Source organism: Electrona antarctica, assembly GCF_951216825.1.
Source record: "Electrona antarctica genome assembly, chromosome: 22".
In the NCBI taxonomy this organism is placed as follows: Eukaryota; Metazoa; Chordata; class Actinopteri; order Myctophiformes; family Myctophidae; genus Electrona; species Electrona antarctica.
In genome coordinates this window covers 13,868,257-13,886,224 of record NC_136805.1, presented here as the reverse complement: position 1 = coordinate 13,886,224, position 17,968 = coordinate 13,868,257, and the positions used below count along the sequence as shown (strand labels likewise).

General features: G+C 44.2%; 2 protein-coding genes and 1 long non-coding RNA gene across 3 annotated transcripts in view; all 3 read right to left on the bottom strand.

Moving 5' to 3' along the window:
• Positions 1–1,443: 1,443 nt before the first annotated feature.
• On the bottom strand, positions 1,444–2,013 carry LOC306915207 (Parkinson disease protein 7 homolog; the record flags this gene model as incomplete). Its single annotated transcript, XM_079492481.1, has 1 exon — positions 1,444–2,013. One exon carries the CDS (start codon positions 2,011–2,013, stop codon positions 1,444–1,446), a length of 570 nt encoding a protein of 189 aa, XP_079348607.1.
• A 5,231-nt stretch (positions 2,014–7,244) lies between these two features.
• Positions 7,245–8,352, bottom strand: LOC306915463. Its single transcript, XR_013788826.1, has 2 exons — positions 8,165–8,352; positions 7,245–8,065 (listed from the first exon to the last, which is right to left on the bottom strand). It is a non-coding gene; the product is annotated as an uncharacterized lncRNA (long non-coding RNA).
• Positions 8,353–9,990: 1,638 nt separating this feature from the next.
• Positions 9,991–17,968, bottom strand: part of exoc6 (exocyst complex component 6) — an 84,717-nt gene continuing 76,739 nt past the window's right edge. Inside the window, 2 exon segments of the mRNA XM_079492230.1 lie at positions 9,991–13,722; positions 14,568–14,680. Of these exon segments, the coding sequence (XP_079348356.1) occupies positions 13,590–13,722; positions 14,568–14,680 (246 nt within the window). The 3' untranslated portion in view covers positions 9,991–13,589.

Sequence of the window (17,968 nt, the reverse complement as noted above, 5' to 3'; positions counted from 1 at the left end):
TGGCTCTATTTCATACAAGACCCGGAGGATCTGACTTGTGGTGCAAGTCTGATCAGCTCAAAGAGTCAGTCAGTCAGTCAGTCAGTCAGTCAGTCGATATCAGATCTATAATCTGTCTGTTGTCTGTCTGTCTGTCTGACGGTCTGAACCTGCCTACCTAACATTAATGTAAGATTCTTTATACATTTTTTAATTTGATGTATGCTGACGAGAAGAGGGAGATGGAGGAAACAACTCTCTAGGGTCAACATGAGGTCAACTCTGCGTGCCGACCCCCCCCCCCCCCCCCACCCCCACACACACACAAACAACACATAAATATAAGTAACTCGCGACTACTTCAGTTGTAGTGTACTTGAAGTCTCCACCCCCCATCTGTCTGTCTGCCTGTCTGCCTGTCTGTCTGTCTGCACCGCGGTATTGTTTGACTGGTTTTGAAGTGAATGCAGGAGAGGTTTTACTGCCCGGTCAAAGTGTTTGATGTACTGCTACTAAAACACTGCAGCGCTTTTCTCACTTCCATTCACATGCAGGAAGGAGAGCATGCATGCAGGGGCGGGGCCAGGAGGAGGAAGTGGCCCCGGGTTAGAGAGCCACCATCCACCACCTCTCTCCTTCTGTCACCTCCCTGCCACCAATTAACCCCTTGAACCCTACAGCGGCCGGCAGTCCTTATTCCGGGAAAAAAACTTTCACAGAAAATACTACTAAATAGCAGATGAACAAGCTCACAACGCGTTGCAACGTAACGCTTTGCAACGTAACGCGTTGTTGTATAATGTATAGTGTAATATAGAGCCCTAAGGGTTGAGGTTGAAATGAAATGAAATGAAATGAAATCTATATTTACCCAGGGTATCTGGGCTAAGCTCAAGAACTTGTTTCCAGCCAGGCCCTGCTCATAGAACACATTTCATCGTAGTGGTTCAATGCCTTGTTCAAGGGCACTTCAGCGGTGGTAATTTGAACGTGTCGGACGGCTGATTCGAACTAGGAACCTTCCGGTATCAAGACCGCGCCGCTATCCGTTCGGCCACCGCTGCCGTTGACCCCATGACCCCTATCGTCCCTATTCTGTGGGATGCGGACATTCAGCATGAGTAGCTGGTCTAGACCGGCTTCTTCGGAGTAGAGGGAGAAAGAGGAGGGGGCCGAGTATAGACCCCAATGAAGTATATATATACAGTATTTAGGGGTTTAAGTGGTTAAACTGGGGCAAAGCGTCTGAAATGATGTCTCCTTGGGCCGTTGAGGAAAATAAATGTCCAAAACCAATTTGTGAAAGATGGTAAAATGTATGGTTCCAAATTTGGGCAAGCTTTCAGCTCGATCTGACCACATTGAAAGCTACAATTAAAATACTTCAGAGTAAATCTGGCACTCTTCTGAGATTAGAACACACACACACACACACACCCCCTCTTCACGGGGAATCAATCATCATCAGTCCTTCATCATCAGAGGTGCTTTGACTTCAGATGCGACCTCAGCCCCCATGAGCTCTTCTACGATGGTTAGAGCAAATTCTAAACTGGTCCCTGGCCCGCGGCTGGTGATGTAATGGCCATCTTTCTGTACCCGAGCCTCGGAATATTTATAGTGGTCTCCGGCCATCATGCTTTCCTTCATGGCAGGGTGGGTGGTGACTGTGCTGCCGTAGCCAATACCATGTGCCAGGAGAGCAGTGGGTCCTGCACAGATGGCAGCAATCAGGGCTTTCCTGCCATCCTGATCTCTCAGTATCTCCTTCACGACAGGAGACTGTGCCAGATTCTGAGCCCCCGTCTTCCCTCCCGGGAGAAGAACCACGTCATACGGACCCTGTTTGCTGGCCTCCTCCAGGCTGGCATCTGGACAGATGACAACATTCCTGCTGCACTGAACTGGCTGTTTACCTGTCAGTCCTGCCACTGTCACAGTGATCCCGGCTCTGCGCATGACGTCCACAGGAATAACAGTTTCCATCTCCTCTGCACCTGTTGATAAAATTACTAATGCTGTCTTGCACGCCATGGTAGAGAAGTGGTAAATGTGACTGTTAGGTGCGAAGGTGTGGAGAGTTCCAGCAGCTCAACCGTCAATATAACTGCAACTAGAGTCGCTGTTGGCTTGTTGCACACTACCGGATATATTGGTGCAGCGGCACAAACATCAGTCAAAGCTTAGCCAATCTGTCAAGTTGGTTTGGGTTCGGATCTGTCTAATATTGCAAATTGACCATAGCAACCAAACCCCAGTCCAGGCGGAGTCTCTGTCTGTCTGTCTGTCTGTCTGTCTGTCTGTCTGTCTGCTCTGTGATGTACCTCATGTTCCTCATACTAGGTCACATATAGTTCCCCCGAAACTCTACTATACTATATTATTTGACAACAAAAACAAAGAAAACAAGAAATGATCACATACTGATATTTGTCAGGTGAAAAAAGCGCTGTCTCCGTTGTGACACACACAGTCACACATGATACACACAGGCACACACGCCTCTCGATATTTGGGCATGCATTCCATATCTGGGCGAAATGTGTGTGTGGGGGCGTACATAATCAGGACTGACTATAGGAACATACGGACATGCCCTGTTCTATACAGCTCGCCCTTTAAGTGCCTCATATACTATGCCATCAAATATATGTGTGGTAACTGGTAACTTGAAGTCTGTGGAAATAGACGTTATGAATTTTATATTATCTGGTGGTCACTCCAGTAAGCAGGATTTTTCATTTTGTGCAGTGATGGTCATGTGGAAGCAGGACTTTTATTTTGTGTGGTGGTCACTCGTTAACTCCAGTTAGGACTATTATATTGTATTAACAGGAAGCAGGATCTAATTAGGAAGTTAGATTTGATTGATTGATTGATTGAAAACTTTATTTCAGTCACAATGGGTCCATATACAAACAGGGAAAAACAAGACACAGTAAAAACAAAACAACAAAAACAAAACAACAACTCAGAGATAGCCTATACGGCTATTTTCACTGTTTGTGAGAACATAGTCAGAAATCCCCTTTAATCCTTCGTTTCTCCTGCTGGTGCGTGGCACTGTCAGTAAAGCTGTGTTTCCAAGGGAATACTAGTATACTAGTATTTCTAGTATGTACTAGTATGTAGTAGCCCTGTCTACCTATAAAGGCTTTTAAACTTAATCCTTGCTTAGAGTGTGCTTGAAGTTTGCCTGTTTCCATGGGTTAGCCCCTCTTCATTTGTACATGTGTACATACAGGTGTTTTTTTGGGGGGACAAACTGAAAAAGATGCAGGCTGGCAGTCAGGCTAATTGAACTCTCTACTCTGGACATGTGTGAGAGTGTGTGTGTGCGTGTGTGTGTGTGTGTGTGTGTGTGTGTGTGTGTGTGTGTGTGCGTGCGTGCGTGCGTGTCTCGCTCTCTCACTTAACTTGCTTACTTCTCCCCGGGCACTGTATTGATAGCGCCCACTATTTGTAATAGTTAGGATGCGTAAATGCAGAACATTAAAATCATGTACTAATGTACAGTGACAAATACTCCCAACAACAACAACCTTATTCTATGGTGTCAAAAAAAATGGTTTACTAAATGATTTGTTACAAACGTACTGTACTATGACGTCAAAAAAAGAGGAGAAGGCCATACTATATATGGCATCAAAACAACGACATACTATAGCGTTGGAGAAAAAAAAGTGGGCTGCTGGCGCCCGGTCATTATGGAGCTCTCTAAAGGTCTCTCGCCTCATTACCTCGCAGGCGACAGGGATCCTCGTGTGACCTCACATTGAAATGCTGACCTGGGGCAAAGTTCACCGCACTGTTTCGTTTGTGTGTTTGTGTGGGACGAGGCAGGCTGAGCAAGATGCAAGGTGACAGATCATTGTGAGCCCGTGCGTTTAGGCAGCGAGGGCTTCGTGCAGCAGTGATGGAGGAAGTACTCAAAACTTGAGGTCAAGAACGTTCCTGACCTGGTAAAGACCTGTGCTCCAAGGAGCACTTTTTCTAGTTCTATACAGTATGTAATTATTGTTTGTGTCGTATGTTGTTACTTAAAGCAGAAGGAAAACTGAGGGAGGCAGCATGGTGGCCAGGCAGCATATGTGATCTATTAAGGTTTTGGGTTCAAATCTTGCTGCTCTTTACTGTGAAGCAAGCATCTACACTTAGAAGCACTAAAGGAACGTGTTTAAATGTGTGTATGTGCTGTAGGCAAACAGGTCAATTGTGATACCTCAACATATATTTTGGTTAAATCTTTTACCCCTCGCTAATGCTCTGTAGTGGATTTATCATTGCTATGTTTAACTCATATGATATGAGCCAGAGCATGATATGATGATGATGATATGAGGCTACTAGAAATGTGATTTAGAGGTGTAGTTGCATGTTGTTCCCACCGCAGGGCGCAATACTTTCTCCACAAATTCAGAAACTGCATCCTGTTCTTTAATTTTCACTTCCTTTGAGATGAACAAGCTGTGACAACTATTGGTAATGTAAAAAACACTTGATTATTTCCATAATACATATAATTCCATAATATGAGCTAATAAGACATTCTCTTATTAGAGTTGCGTCTCCCTAGGGAGGTCCTTGATGCACGTCCCACTGGGAGGAGACCCCGGGGCAGACCAAGGCGCAAATGGAGGGATTACATCGACTAACTGGCCTTGGAACACCTCGGGAATCGGGATCCCCCAGGAGGAAGTTACTAATGTTGCTATGGAGAGGAATGTCTGGAGCTCTCTGGTTGAGCTGTTGCCCCTGCGACCCGACTACAGATAAGCGTTTGAAGATGGATGGATGGATGGATGGATGGACAGTGTCTACAGTATACTGTTAAGCACTCAGATAAACCACTTTCAACCTGGCCTCCCTATTTTGGCCATGTCATATTTTCAAAGATTTCAACCAAATTACCCTGCTGTCTAAATGGTAAATGGTGCATTTATATAGCGCCTTTATCCAAGGCGCTTTACAGAGATTGTGCATTACATTCACCCATTCACACACACATTCATACACCGATGGCAGCGGAAACCATGCAAGGCACCAACCAGCACATCGGGAGCAATTAGGGGTTCAGTGTCTTGCTCAAGGACACTTCGACGCTAACTCTGGGGGGTACATGTGTTTGGTCCGACGATTCATTGATCCGATACCCCTAACCCCTAACCTAACCATAACCGCAAGCACGGGAGCAGGCGCTAGTCCGAGGTGCGGACGCATATCGAACCAATGCTCCGTCGGACCATAGTATGCCTCCCACTCTGGGGGAGCCCGGGTTCGAACTGGCAACCTTGTGGTTACCATCCAGCCACTCTACCCCTGAGCCACTGCCGCCCCGTCTAGAAATACATGTGACCACCACACACAATTTCTCCTGTAGGCCTACCCAGTCTTTCACATCAATGAGAAGTCTTGGGTCACATTTGAACACGTTCTCCGACAGAATGATTGAATCATTCTGCACATCCATGATCAGGCTTCATTTTGAATGGTCATGATTTGTGAGCACAAGATTCTTAGCTTGATACCACTGCTTGCGAAATGTTTGCATCCAAATCATATTTGGTTAAGTATTGTCATCATAATCTTCCACAAGATATGTGTGTCGCTCCGGGGCCTCTAAGCCCCGCCCATAGGGCTGTGATTGGGTGGCTCCAGGCAGGCCTTGTAAAGACAGCAAGCCCCTCCTATTCCCTCGTCACTGAGAACAGCTGTTCGCTAAGTCGCTACGCTACCTGTTTTTGACGTGATGTTCACATAGATATGATAAATCTGGATTTTAAAAAAAAATGTTATTAGTTATCATGAGATTAACACAGAATATGTTAGTTATCATGAGATTGAAAAAACAAGAAGGTGGCCGCACACGCCAATAGCCAGAGGGCCAATATTTTTATTAGGACGCAGCAGGTAAGACAAATGAATCCAACGTTTCATTAGGACGCAGCAGGTAAAACAAATTAATCCAACGTTTCGGCGGTTAAGCCTTCATCAGGGAATGAGGCCGAAACGTTGGATTAATTTGTCTTAACCTGCTACGTCCTAATATAATATTGGCACTCTGGCTATTGGCGTGAGCGGACCACCTTCTTTGATTTCCTCTGCAGTTCTCTCCTGTGTGCCGGTACCGCTGCAAGGACTTTGGTGTGCGTTAGCATCTTTGTACACAGTTATCATGAGATTAACACATAGAATATGAATTGCGTGCGTGCGTGCGTGCGTGCGTGCGTGCCTGTAGCAGTACCTGTAGCAGTATCTTCTGCAGGGTTTCCAGATGTTCTCTGACAGCAGAGCAGTCGTCAGCCAGTTCCTTCACGTCCTCCACAGACAACACCCTGGGACCAGAAACACAACCAGGACCAGGAGACACACTGGGACCAGGACCAGAGGACAGACCAGAGGACACACTGATCCCGCCACCATCATGGCTAGCAGAAGACAGGCCGGGCCCAGTGGAGTGAGACAGGCAGGGCCCAGTGGAGTGAGACAGGTTGGACCCAGTGGAGTGAGACAGGTTGGGCCCAGTGGAGGGAGACAGGTTGGACCCAGTGGAGTGAGACAGGTTGGGCCCAGTGGAGGGAGACAGGTTGGACCCAGTGGAGTGAGACAGGCTAGGCCCAGTGGAGTGAGACAGGCCGGGCCCAGTGGAGTGAGACAGACAGGTTCCAGTGGAGTGAGACAGACAGGTTCCAGTAGGAGCACACAGACAGGTCCCAGCAGACTGACAGGTCCCAGTAGGAGCAGACAGACAGGTTCCAGTAGGAGCAGACAGACAGGTTCCAGTAGGAGCAGACAGACAGGTTCCAGCAGACAGACAGGTCCCAATAGTAGCAGACAGACAGGTTCCAGCAGACAGACAGGTCCCAGTAGGAGCAGACAGACAGGTCCCAGCAGACAGGTTCCAGTAGGAGCAGACAGACAGGTTCCAGTAGGAGCAGACAGACAGGTTCCAGCAGACAGACAGGTTCCAGCAGACAGACAGGTCCCAGTAGTAGCAGACAGACAGGTTCCAGTAGGAGCAGACAGACAGGTTCCAGCAGACAGACAGGTCCCAGTAGTAGCAGACAGACAGGTTCCAGCAGACAGACAGGTCCCAGTAGTAGCAGACAGACAGGTTCCAGTAGGAGCAGACAGACAGGTTCCAGTAGGAGCAGACAGACAGGTCCCAGCAGACAGACAGGTTCCAGTAGGAGCAGACAGACAGGTTCCAGTAGGAGCAGACAGACGCAGACGAAGGTTGTTTTTTAAAGAAGTAGAGCAAACGATTGAGTGAACACATTGTTTTAATTACAGCACACAAAATTAAAAACGAGAATCAGGAAAAATGACATCTCAGTTAAAGGTGGTTTATTCAAAAACATTGTAGGTGCTAAAGGAACAATTCAACACACAACTCAAATTTCATATCATCTCTGTCCATTCTCTGCGGAGGGCAAAGGACAACTGTACAGTACATGACATCTTGACCACATGAAGACTTGGTTGCCTACAAGGAGACTTGAATGCTTCATTTAGTTCATTACTATTTCTGTTCATTATTATTATTTCTGCTGACATCCTGAATAGTGCAGAAGACCGTGAAAATGACAATGTGCTGCTTCTGCTTGCACTGTGGATGCAGAAATGGCAATAGATGGGGAAGTCACAGAACAAGTTAAAGGAATAAATAAATTGGCAGACAGGTCTCCTTGAACGCCATGGTTGCTCTCGATGAACATAAAGAGAAATGTGAGTAGTTGGTTATGTAGTCAATTTAATGTTTGTGTCAGTGGTAGTCTCGCGTAGCCATGCAGACAACTATTCCACAATCTCTGAATCCTATATAGTTTACACCTCCCAAAATCAGATTAACGGAAGCTCCGTTCAGTGTGGAGGCTTCAATTACGCTTCATCGCTTAATCACGAGGAGAGCTTCTGTGCTCGACTGTTGCCTCACACAATTTTCAAATGCTTCCGGTCACAGTCTGGCCACGCGAGATAGCCATGTGGTGACGTCACGTGACACATTATGAACAATTTGGTAAGACTTTGCAGGAAGTGTGAGCCTCAAAGGTAGGAAAAGGCCCAACTTGGCTAGCCAGTTAACCTCCCCACTCCTACCCTTGGCTAGCCAGTTAACCTCCCCACTCCTACCCTTGGCTAGCCAGTTAACCTCCCCACTCCTACCCTTGGCTAGCCAGTTAACCTCCCCACTCCTACCCCCACAAAGTATGGATGAGCCGTTCCAGACACTAGTGTCATTCCACAGAAAGAACATCTGTCATTCAGGAAAGTGCATGACATGACTAACCCCACGGGTACCAACACTCAAAATGTCATTCCAAATCATGCTTTTAACCACTTAAACCCTATATTTCATTGACCAGGGTCCCGCATGAGTCCATCCTTGTCCTCCCCCCCCCCCCCTCTGTGCCGTGCTATGAGGCTGTAGATCTGCTATTTTTCAATAGCTAAAGTATAACATAATGCTTAAAACACCAAAAGGGGTTCCCGTCCAGAATGGGTTAATGGACATAGGGGAAGACAATAGGTTTAAGGTCCGGCAGAGCCATCGAGTTAGTCATTTTATGAACTTTCCTGAATGATGGATTTTATTTTCTGTGTTTTAGTCTTGGGTTGAGCAGCTGCATCCCTGCATCTGTCCATGTCAAGCCCAAGAGCCTCAGGTTCATTCATCTACTGTAGTGGTTCTCATAGAGGGCATATTTATTTGACCAATTTAAATTATTGAAATGTAATTGAAATGTTCTATCTTAGCATTAACATTGTTTCGGTGTACAGCAGGTGATAGCCAAGTGACGCCTTTTGATTTCACCTGGACTCTACTATCAGGTACAATAATATCTCCACAACATGAAAAGCAAGAAAACAAAGATGGGAACAGATTATTATTATATATTTTTTGCATTGGGAGGCACATCCCAAATGATTAGGACCATTATGGTAGTTCATTCACATTGGAATGTCATTGAGGGTTTATGCTAGTATATGGTACTACATAGCATTCCTGTTTCAGCCATGCGAAGTGAGTGGAGACAAACCGGGCCTGAATCTTTTAGCTCACTACCATTCACTTAACTGTGTTTGCCAAGAAAGCGACAAACTGAAAATCAAAGTCATATTAATTATTACACATTTACTTTCGTTGTTGAGGGACGGTGCATATCACAGTATCAACCTCCACCATTTTTTGTAGCAGACAAACTGCGGTCTCGTTTTCTTTACAAAATATGGAGTATGTACAATGGCATTTACAAGTTACTATTTAATAATAAAAAAAGGCAAAACAATTCAAATAAAGGGAACAAAATTAACTTAAATAATATTCTTCATCTTCATCAGTGCAAAAATGCTGTTTAAAGTATAACAGACCCAAAATATAACAGCATAAAAACATGATTTATAAAATGTTTTTGCCATCTGAAGTCAATAGAAGAATCAGCCTGCAAGTGAGGCTGGAAATGGACCAGTTTTGTATTATTGCTGTGTATTGTATTGTATTGTATGTTGAGTATGAGATTCCAAAGCTTTGCTTTACCCTGAGGAACAGAAATACACATTTGGGGATGCAATTTATCGAACTGTTATATAGATATAGGTATATAATGCCTAAACTTAAGTAATCTGGCGTTTTCTCTTACTTTGGGTAGGTTAATTATACATACTAGGACTGTTATGTTTAAGGGTATAATGTACCCCGTTTTTGACATGGAATTGGGATTGATTCGTGAGCATTTTGACACTTCCAACCAATCTCTACACAGCAAAATTCTCAATTTTAATTGAACACTGAGGCCAACAGAGTTAACCTGACTCCGCCAGATGGGGCAGCAGCGAGTACACTGGGTTCCCCCCTCCTGCTCCCATCTGGGAACTCTCAGGCAGACTTGATGCCCGGCCACAAAACGGCCTGGCCAATCAGCAGCAGCTAGAGGCGGGATCAAGACATACACAGTGTTTCCTTGATCCCGCCTCCAGCTGCTGCTGATTGGCCAGGGTGGTAAACTGGCACACTGAGCCAATAACTATTATGTTGTGAGGTTGTAGCATTTTTGTTATTTATTGAACGAACAAAGCATATCGTCTCTGTCAGGTGGAAACCTTGTATGTCCAAAACAGTTACTTTATAGGATTGAAATTCAAAAACAGCAAAAGTAGAATGCAGATCTACAAGTTCAAAACGTGTCACGTCTCATTTCAAGCTTGTAGATGTACTACTTTTGATACCGTTGTGTGACGCTGTAGTACGATTAAGTAGGGCAATCATTTATGAATAGAGGTTTCTGCCGACAACGATAAATGGTTAAAAAATAGTTTTTGTAGTCATTTTCTTTTATAATGAAACCCTGGTGTCAACCATTGGGTGTCAGTAAAATTCCGGACAATCTGCTAGTTATACTGAGGATTGTACTGTGTAGAGTCAAGCCTGTATGTCTGTCTAGTGTCTACAGTATACAACCGTGGCCAGTTTGCTTTTGCTTGATCGTGACGTGCACACAGTGGCAGTGAAGACCCAATAGATGTTGAGTGTATAGTCCATGTTGCGAGGCAATCCAGCCATGCCAGCCTTGCCAGGCAAGTTGCAGTCACAACTCTATATTTTGAATTGGTTCCCGACAAACTGGAGTCTTTCCCAGAAAGAATAATTCAGTGGACTGCAGCATTATGTTTTCCATGGGTCAAGCTGCTCCATCAGTCACCTTTCCTTAACGGCACTTCTGAAATGTATCACTGGTTGTGTGACCAAACGTGTGGCTAGTTCAGTGGTTTTACCAGGGAGCCTTTACAATTCTTCTTACATTCCCTTCGACTACTGAATTGTTTAGTAACTCAGACCAGAACCTCATAGAATCACAGTGTGCAGAATTTACATTCCCATTCAAATACTTTTTACTGTGACAAATCGCAAAGGGTCTATTTTTACTGGCATACAGTACATTGCAGAGACTTAAACGTTGCTATTTAAACCTTAGCCGGAAGTATCCATGGTGCAGACTAGTGTTGAACCATGGACCTTTCAGACATATAGCATCCATTCTACAGTATGTGTACATACTGTATCTCATTGTATGAAGTTCTTTATGAATCAAACATCCTTCATTGTAGGGGTGGGGTTTAACTCAAAGCATCAGTGAGCTGAAGCTTCGAAGCATGCCATCTATATCTCTTAAAATGTCAATATGCAACAAACAAAAAAAGAAAAAAAAAAGAAAGAAAGAATGAAGTTCAGGAGTTTTTTTCCAGTCAAAAATGCGAAACAACTAAATATATACAATATACAACATAAAATCATTTGTGTACATGTGCAATATAGGGTCCTCGTTTCAAAATAAAAAGACATTTCATTCATCTAGAATTATTGTACTATCAATACAATCTCTGAAGACAGTGACGTTCAAGGATGACACTATACAGTACTCAAGTCCTGGGTGGCACAGTGGTCAGAGAGATCTCCCTGGACTGGGTGGCACAGTGGTCAGAGAGATCTCCACACAGTGATCTCCTCACAGTGGTCAGAGAGATCTCCCTGGACTGCTAGTAGGGGTGTGACAAGTCACTCAGCTCACGATGCCATACATACGCTATACTATTGGGTTCATTATCTCGACATGAATTGGATATTCTAACAGTACCTGGGGATGCACACACCCCAACTGCGTCTGTTGCTTAACGTTTTTCTCAATTATTGTCAACGTTGACCCATCATCTTCATCTCGCTGTGGTGGAATATGAGTTAACGGTGCAAATGTGCTCTTATTTTGAAAGGTGCAAACTTGTATGGTAGGCCGACAGGAAGTAGTTCCAGCGGATATGCTGCTAGCTTGTTGTAAGCGATGTTAATTGCATTAACTGTAGTCCCGGTTTCCAGGAGGTGTCATTTCCGGTTCCGGTTTAGTTTCCCGAAGTTTCGCTTGATTGGCACGGCAGCAAAGTTAAACCGGAAGCACATCTGCTACCATGCCAAACAAGCAAAATGACAGGAAATTGAACTGGAAAAAACTGGGACTACAGTTCTGCACAGAGCGATCAATCTGGGGGGAATAAAGATACCGGATGTCCGCCCGTTCACTCTCCTTCAGGCCTCCTCTTCCTGTGTTGTTTACATTCCTACTAACAACACACTACACCTTGTTACAGGAGTTTCTTACAGATTCAGCTGCGGAGCTCTAAATCTGTCTTGAGAGATTAGACAGCAATAAACACGTTAAACTACAGTGTGTATATTTGAGATTATCATGATGCTATATCACTGATATTTATATGAAAGGCTATTGACTGGCTGCTATGGTGGATTAACAATACTAGGAGTTGTGTCAAAGGCAAGTCTGTGTTACTACACATGGACACGGATAACAATTACGTTTTCTTCCGTCTCTAGTACGATACGCATCGTCACGTATTTATAGCGCAACATTTCGTGGCATGATATTTCGTCCCACCCCTACTCGTTAGCCTAACAGATGCTCTGCGTGCAGTTGAAATAATTGACAGCGTCAGTCATTTTAAATCTCCAATTAAGTGTCTCATCTGACACATCTCAAATGTGAAGCAGACAGAGAGAGAGAGAGAGAGAGAGAGAGAGAGACATGACAAACAGCAAGCAAAGGCAGGCTGCCAATGTTGAGAAGAAAAAAAAATACAAAATAAAAATCACCTTTCGTCATGAACATCAGTCTTTCTAGACGTCATCATCCATTCATCTACCCATCCATCCAGCTCTGGCTTTAACTCAGCAGTGAGTTTGTGCATACATACTCAGCATACATACGTATGTACATACGTAGGTACATACATACATACAGGTAATGTACATACAAAGGGTCAATAGTGTAAGTATTGGGACAATGCATATCAGTTTGTCTTTTTTGTTATTGCTGTCGTCATTATGTTAATTAGTTAGTTCTAACATGGAGGCCATTAATGTCCTAAAGACTGTTTGTAGTAATAGATGTGCAAACAGCAAAAAGGGACAAACATCAACTCAATATCCAAGTACTTCCTATCACCAACTATGCATTTTAAAACGCAACACCACCCTGGCTCTGTGGCGCTACAATCATTGCACTCCCACGAACGTACAAAACATAGTTTTGTCTTATGGTAGTGATTACAAATTACATTAAAAACATTTCTCTGTTCATTCCACTTTTTCTATTTTTGTTTTGTTTTGTATCAGTTCGGTAAACTGTTTAGTTTAGTATAGGTCTTTGTAGGTTATTTATTTACACTGTATTTCAGTCTTGTTCTGTTCTATATCTGAGAAGGGGGAGCGTGTATATGTAGGTGGCTTTATGCGTTGTGTGTAGTCTTGTGCCCTATGTTCTCATCATGTGTATGTCACTCCTGTGTGTCTGTTTTGTGTGCCTATCTAGTCCCTTTCAGGTATCCCTCATGTTATGTGTGTGTGTGTGTGTGTGTGTGTGTGTGTGTGTGTGTGTGTACGGATGACACATGCGTGTCACATCGCAGCATTCTTGTGACATGCTGATGCCAAGCTGCTCTAGCGTTTGAATACTGTTCATATCAGCCGTGTATATGTGTTTCCCTCCAGCATGTATTGTATATGTGTGTGTGTGTGTGTGTGTGTGTGTGTGTGTGTGTGTGAGTCTCTATGAGTGCTGTGACATCCCATTGACCAGGCTCCTCAGCTGTTTGACCACCGTCTCAATCAGCTTCTGTTTGTCCCTGTCGTTTTTCCTGAACTGAGAGAAGATGTTGTTCTTCTTACTTGTGTCCTTCATTCTGGAGGAGGAAAGGGGAAAGAGGGAGGACGGGAAAACAGAGAGAGGACGGGGGAGAGAGGGCGATGAGAGAGAGGTTAAGAGTGAAGGCTGAATATCTGAAAGGTCTGTCATCTTGAGGCAGAATAATAAACTATGGACTTTTATTTCTGAGTGCAACCTTCCATGTTTGGATTTACTGAAGTGTTTAAGAGATAGAGAATGTGTGTCTATTGTTTGGTGGTGGTAAAAGGGCGACTTTGGTCATTTTTAACCTATACGCTTCTCATTTTGTGTCTCAAGAATTCACTCGCTAGGCAATGGAAAAAGTGCTAGCCTACATCAGATGTCGCATTTTACGTACACAATACGACAACAACATTCGGACCCCCCCCCCCCCCCCCCCCCCACACACACACACACACACACACACACACACACACACACACACACACACACACACACACACACACACACACACACACACACACACAGAGAGAGAGAGAGAGAGAGAACAACTAGAGGAAGCGTCACCTACCCTCTGTAGACTCTGTAATGCAGCAGTTAGAATGCAGGGAAATAATGAAGAAAGAAGTGATAGCATAGGAGAGTTGATTTTCTTTTAAAGCAGAAGAGCAGCTTAACAATGAAGACACATTGCAGTGCAGACATACCCAAGAATACATCCATCATCCATGCTTGAATGTACAGTAAAGGTGGTTGCACACTGGACGCGCTTTTCGGAAAAGCGGCGGAAAAAACCCCACTAAAAATCCGAAAAACGCAGCAATGTGCAGGGAGGGACCTTTAGAGAACTGTTGTACTGCAGTAACAAACAGGTCAAAGGTCAGGAGGAGTTGTACTCACTTCTCCAGCAGAGCCAGGGCGGTGGCCGGGTTCACTCTCAAGTATTTGGAGGTGGGTTGACCATAGTCTGCCAGGTAGGTGGACCAGTCCCACACCATGAACAGGTCCAGGAGCTGGAACGCACACACACACGCACACACACGTTTGTATTACTATACGGTATTTGAGAGTGCATCATTTTAGGATGGAGACTTGATTATGCAATTGTTTGGTGCACAACACCAGCGCGCCTAACCCCAAACTTTTACGAATTGTAAAACTAACTAAACGTCTTTTTTTAAAACATAAAACAACCTTTTAGAGAAATGGACATTGTGAGGACCAGGAAAATGATCCTCACCATGTCCATTTCTGTACACTAATAGAAGTACAATAAGTCAACACAGACAGACAGAAAGACAGACGCAGATTCTGCTCTGACTGTCACTACCTCCACTGTTTGCTCAAAGGCAGCATGACGCCTGATTTATACTCTGTTGCACGCCGGAAAGCTTCTGTGTTGTTTGTAAACTAATGCCCTACTTGATCATACCACCACGGCGTCACACAAAATAATAAAAGTAGCAGATCAAGATGGTAGATTTGCTACTTTTGCTATATTTTTGAGGGGCCCCTCCTATGTCCAGCTTTGAGGGTAAACACAAACATTGAAGACAAAAGTGTGTAAACACAAAGCCAGAATGAGATGATGTATGATGACGTATGATGATAAGAGCGCCCCTCACTTCACACGGGTGTGATTTTTTTTTTAAAGAACCCTGAAAAGCATCCACCAGATAGGCAGGCGTCAGGCGTGTACTACTTAAACTTTGGTCCACGGCTCCCCCCCCCTTTTGCCGCTATTTTTGCCAAACGATTACCACCCAGAATATGGAGGCTAGGGTGCATGTGGTTGATGGATGGAAAGAGGGTAAGAAAGAGGGAGAGAGCCAAGAGGTATCTTGTGTCTGTGTGTCTGTGTGTGAGTGTGAGTGTGAGAGAGAGAGAGAGAGAGAGAGAGAGAGAGAGAGAGAGAGATCGGGGGCAATTAGTGTAAAGTGTAAAATGCAGTGAGATCCCCTCGACCCCTGGCTAACCTAATGGAGATTATCCCCGACACACACACACACACACACACACACACATACACCTCCTTAGTGTATGCTAATGTCACTGGGTGAAACAGCTGGGTGTGTGGCTCGTGTTGAGAGGCAGTGAAAGAACAGCTTAGTGCTAATACCATTATTCAGCTGATTGAGAGAGAGAGAGGGAGACTTAAGACTAATACCATTATTCAGCTGATTGAGAGAGAGAGAGGGAGACTTAAGACTAATGCCATTATTCACACCTGGTGCCAACTGAAAGGGCCATTACAGGGATGCAGTGAAGGGGAAACCCCTCTCCCCACCGTTGGAACACACACATGGCTAATTGTACTAGCAAATACTGATAGAGAAATCACCAGTGTACAGGACAGGAGTCATACACAGGTAGATTAGTCCAATGATTCTCTCAAATGGAACCAAATGGGTCCACTTGGTTCCATTTGTATACTGTCAGAGTTACGGACTTCTAAAAGGGTCAATTTAGACACCCCTAAAGATACCCAGAGAGTCCCTGGAATCCACTTTGAGGAGCACTGGATTAGTCTACTATACCAGCCATTTGGACAGACCCATTCAAGGGTCACTGCTCTTACAAAAAACCTTTTTGGTGAGTAAAATAGTGCAAAGGGCTAATGGATATTTGAACAATGCTACCCAGTTCCCAAATCAACAGTAAAAGAAAACAAGCCATACCTCTCTCCCTCACCTTTAAAAAAATATCTCTGTATCCCTAGAAGTATGGCTAAATAGTATTGGGGAAAAAGGCATTGTGATTTGTTTTGCTTTTTACAATTTACAATTTACAATTTAGGCATTTAGCAGACGCTCTTAATCCAGAGCGACTTACAATAGGCAAGAACAAAAAGCATGGGAATACATCACATATGTAAAAAAATGCATTTATCGCGAAACATGCGTAAGCTAAGACCGTGACTAGAACATATCTATATAATGACACTATACATATAAACTATAACTAGAACATATCTATATAATGACACTATACATATAAACTACACATATATGCTATACTATGCTGTACATATATACTATGAAGTGCTATGACTACATACAATGCACTTATTGTGCTGTCTACATGACATGCTATAAGTCTGTTTCAAACGCTATATAAGTCTAAGAAGTGCTGTCTAAGGGGGTAGGGTAAGTGCTATGGGCCATGATGGAGTCTGAAAAGGTGGGTTTTCAGACTACGGCGGAAGATCGGGAGTGATGCTGCAGTTCTGATTGCAACGGGAAGTGCATTCCACAGTTTTGGGGCCAGAAGGGAGAAGAGTTTGGGACGTGTGGAGCGTTGTCCCGGCGTTTTTAGTGAGGGTACTTCCAGCTTCCCTGCGTTGGCTGATCTGAGTGCGCGGGAGGGTTTGTAGGGTTCAATCATGCTGGCAAGATATGGGGGAGCCATACCTTTGGTTGCTTTAAATGCCAACATCAGAGTTTTGTATTCTGTGCGGGCAGCGACCGGGAGCCAGTGCAGGGAGCGGAGCAGGGGGCGTGCAGTGTGTGGCTTTTTGTCACATGTATTGTGAAATATACTGTGTCCTCCTACGTCTCAACAGACTGTTCGTCTGTGCGGTGTGCATGTGTCCGTCCTTGTCCACACTTGGCCTTACTGGTGTATTTGAGTCAAAGGAGCCTTCTCTGTGTCTGCGTCACTGTCATAGTTGTTATCGTTGAATCTGTCATATCGAAGAATATACAGTATGGCCCTCATTTATCAACCGTGCGTACGCCAAAATATGGGTGCACGCCGAAATTACTGCAATTTTCGGCATTTACTATTTTCGCCAAAGCATGAAATTGAACTTGTGCCAGGACAAAAATCACGTCTGGTCGGGAGCTGTCGTACGCTTTGTCCTCACCTGTTTTTCTGTCGTAGAACAGCGGAGCAGCATTGTCTGAACTGCTGACACGCTGTCACAGGCATCTAAACATATGTTTTCACTCCTAAAATGTTAATATAAAACTGTATGTATATACTTTACAAAATCGTGCAATTAAAAACAATATAACATGTTTACAATGTATTAGTTTGTGCTTAATCAAACAGTGCTTTACTGGCCTTGTTATGCGAGCGCACTTGTGAGATGATTTGGGAGCGCATCGCATGCGGCATGAGCGTGACATCAGATGCCTATATAATCACTGTCATATTATAAAAAAAAGGCACATGGACTGCACGCCTTTATTTCCAAGTGACAATGACAAGCATACAGCTTGCCTATTTGCAATTGTAGCAGGCTATAGGCGTAAGGGGCTTAATCATTCACCATTTAAATAAGTGCTTTGACAGTTCAG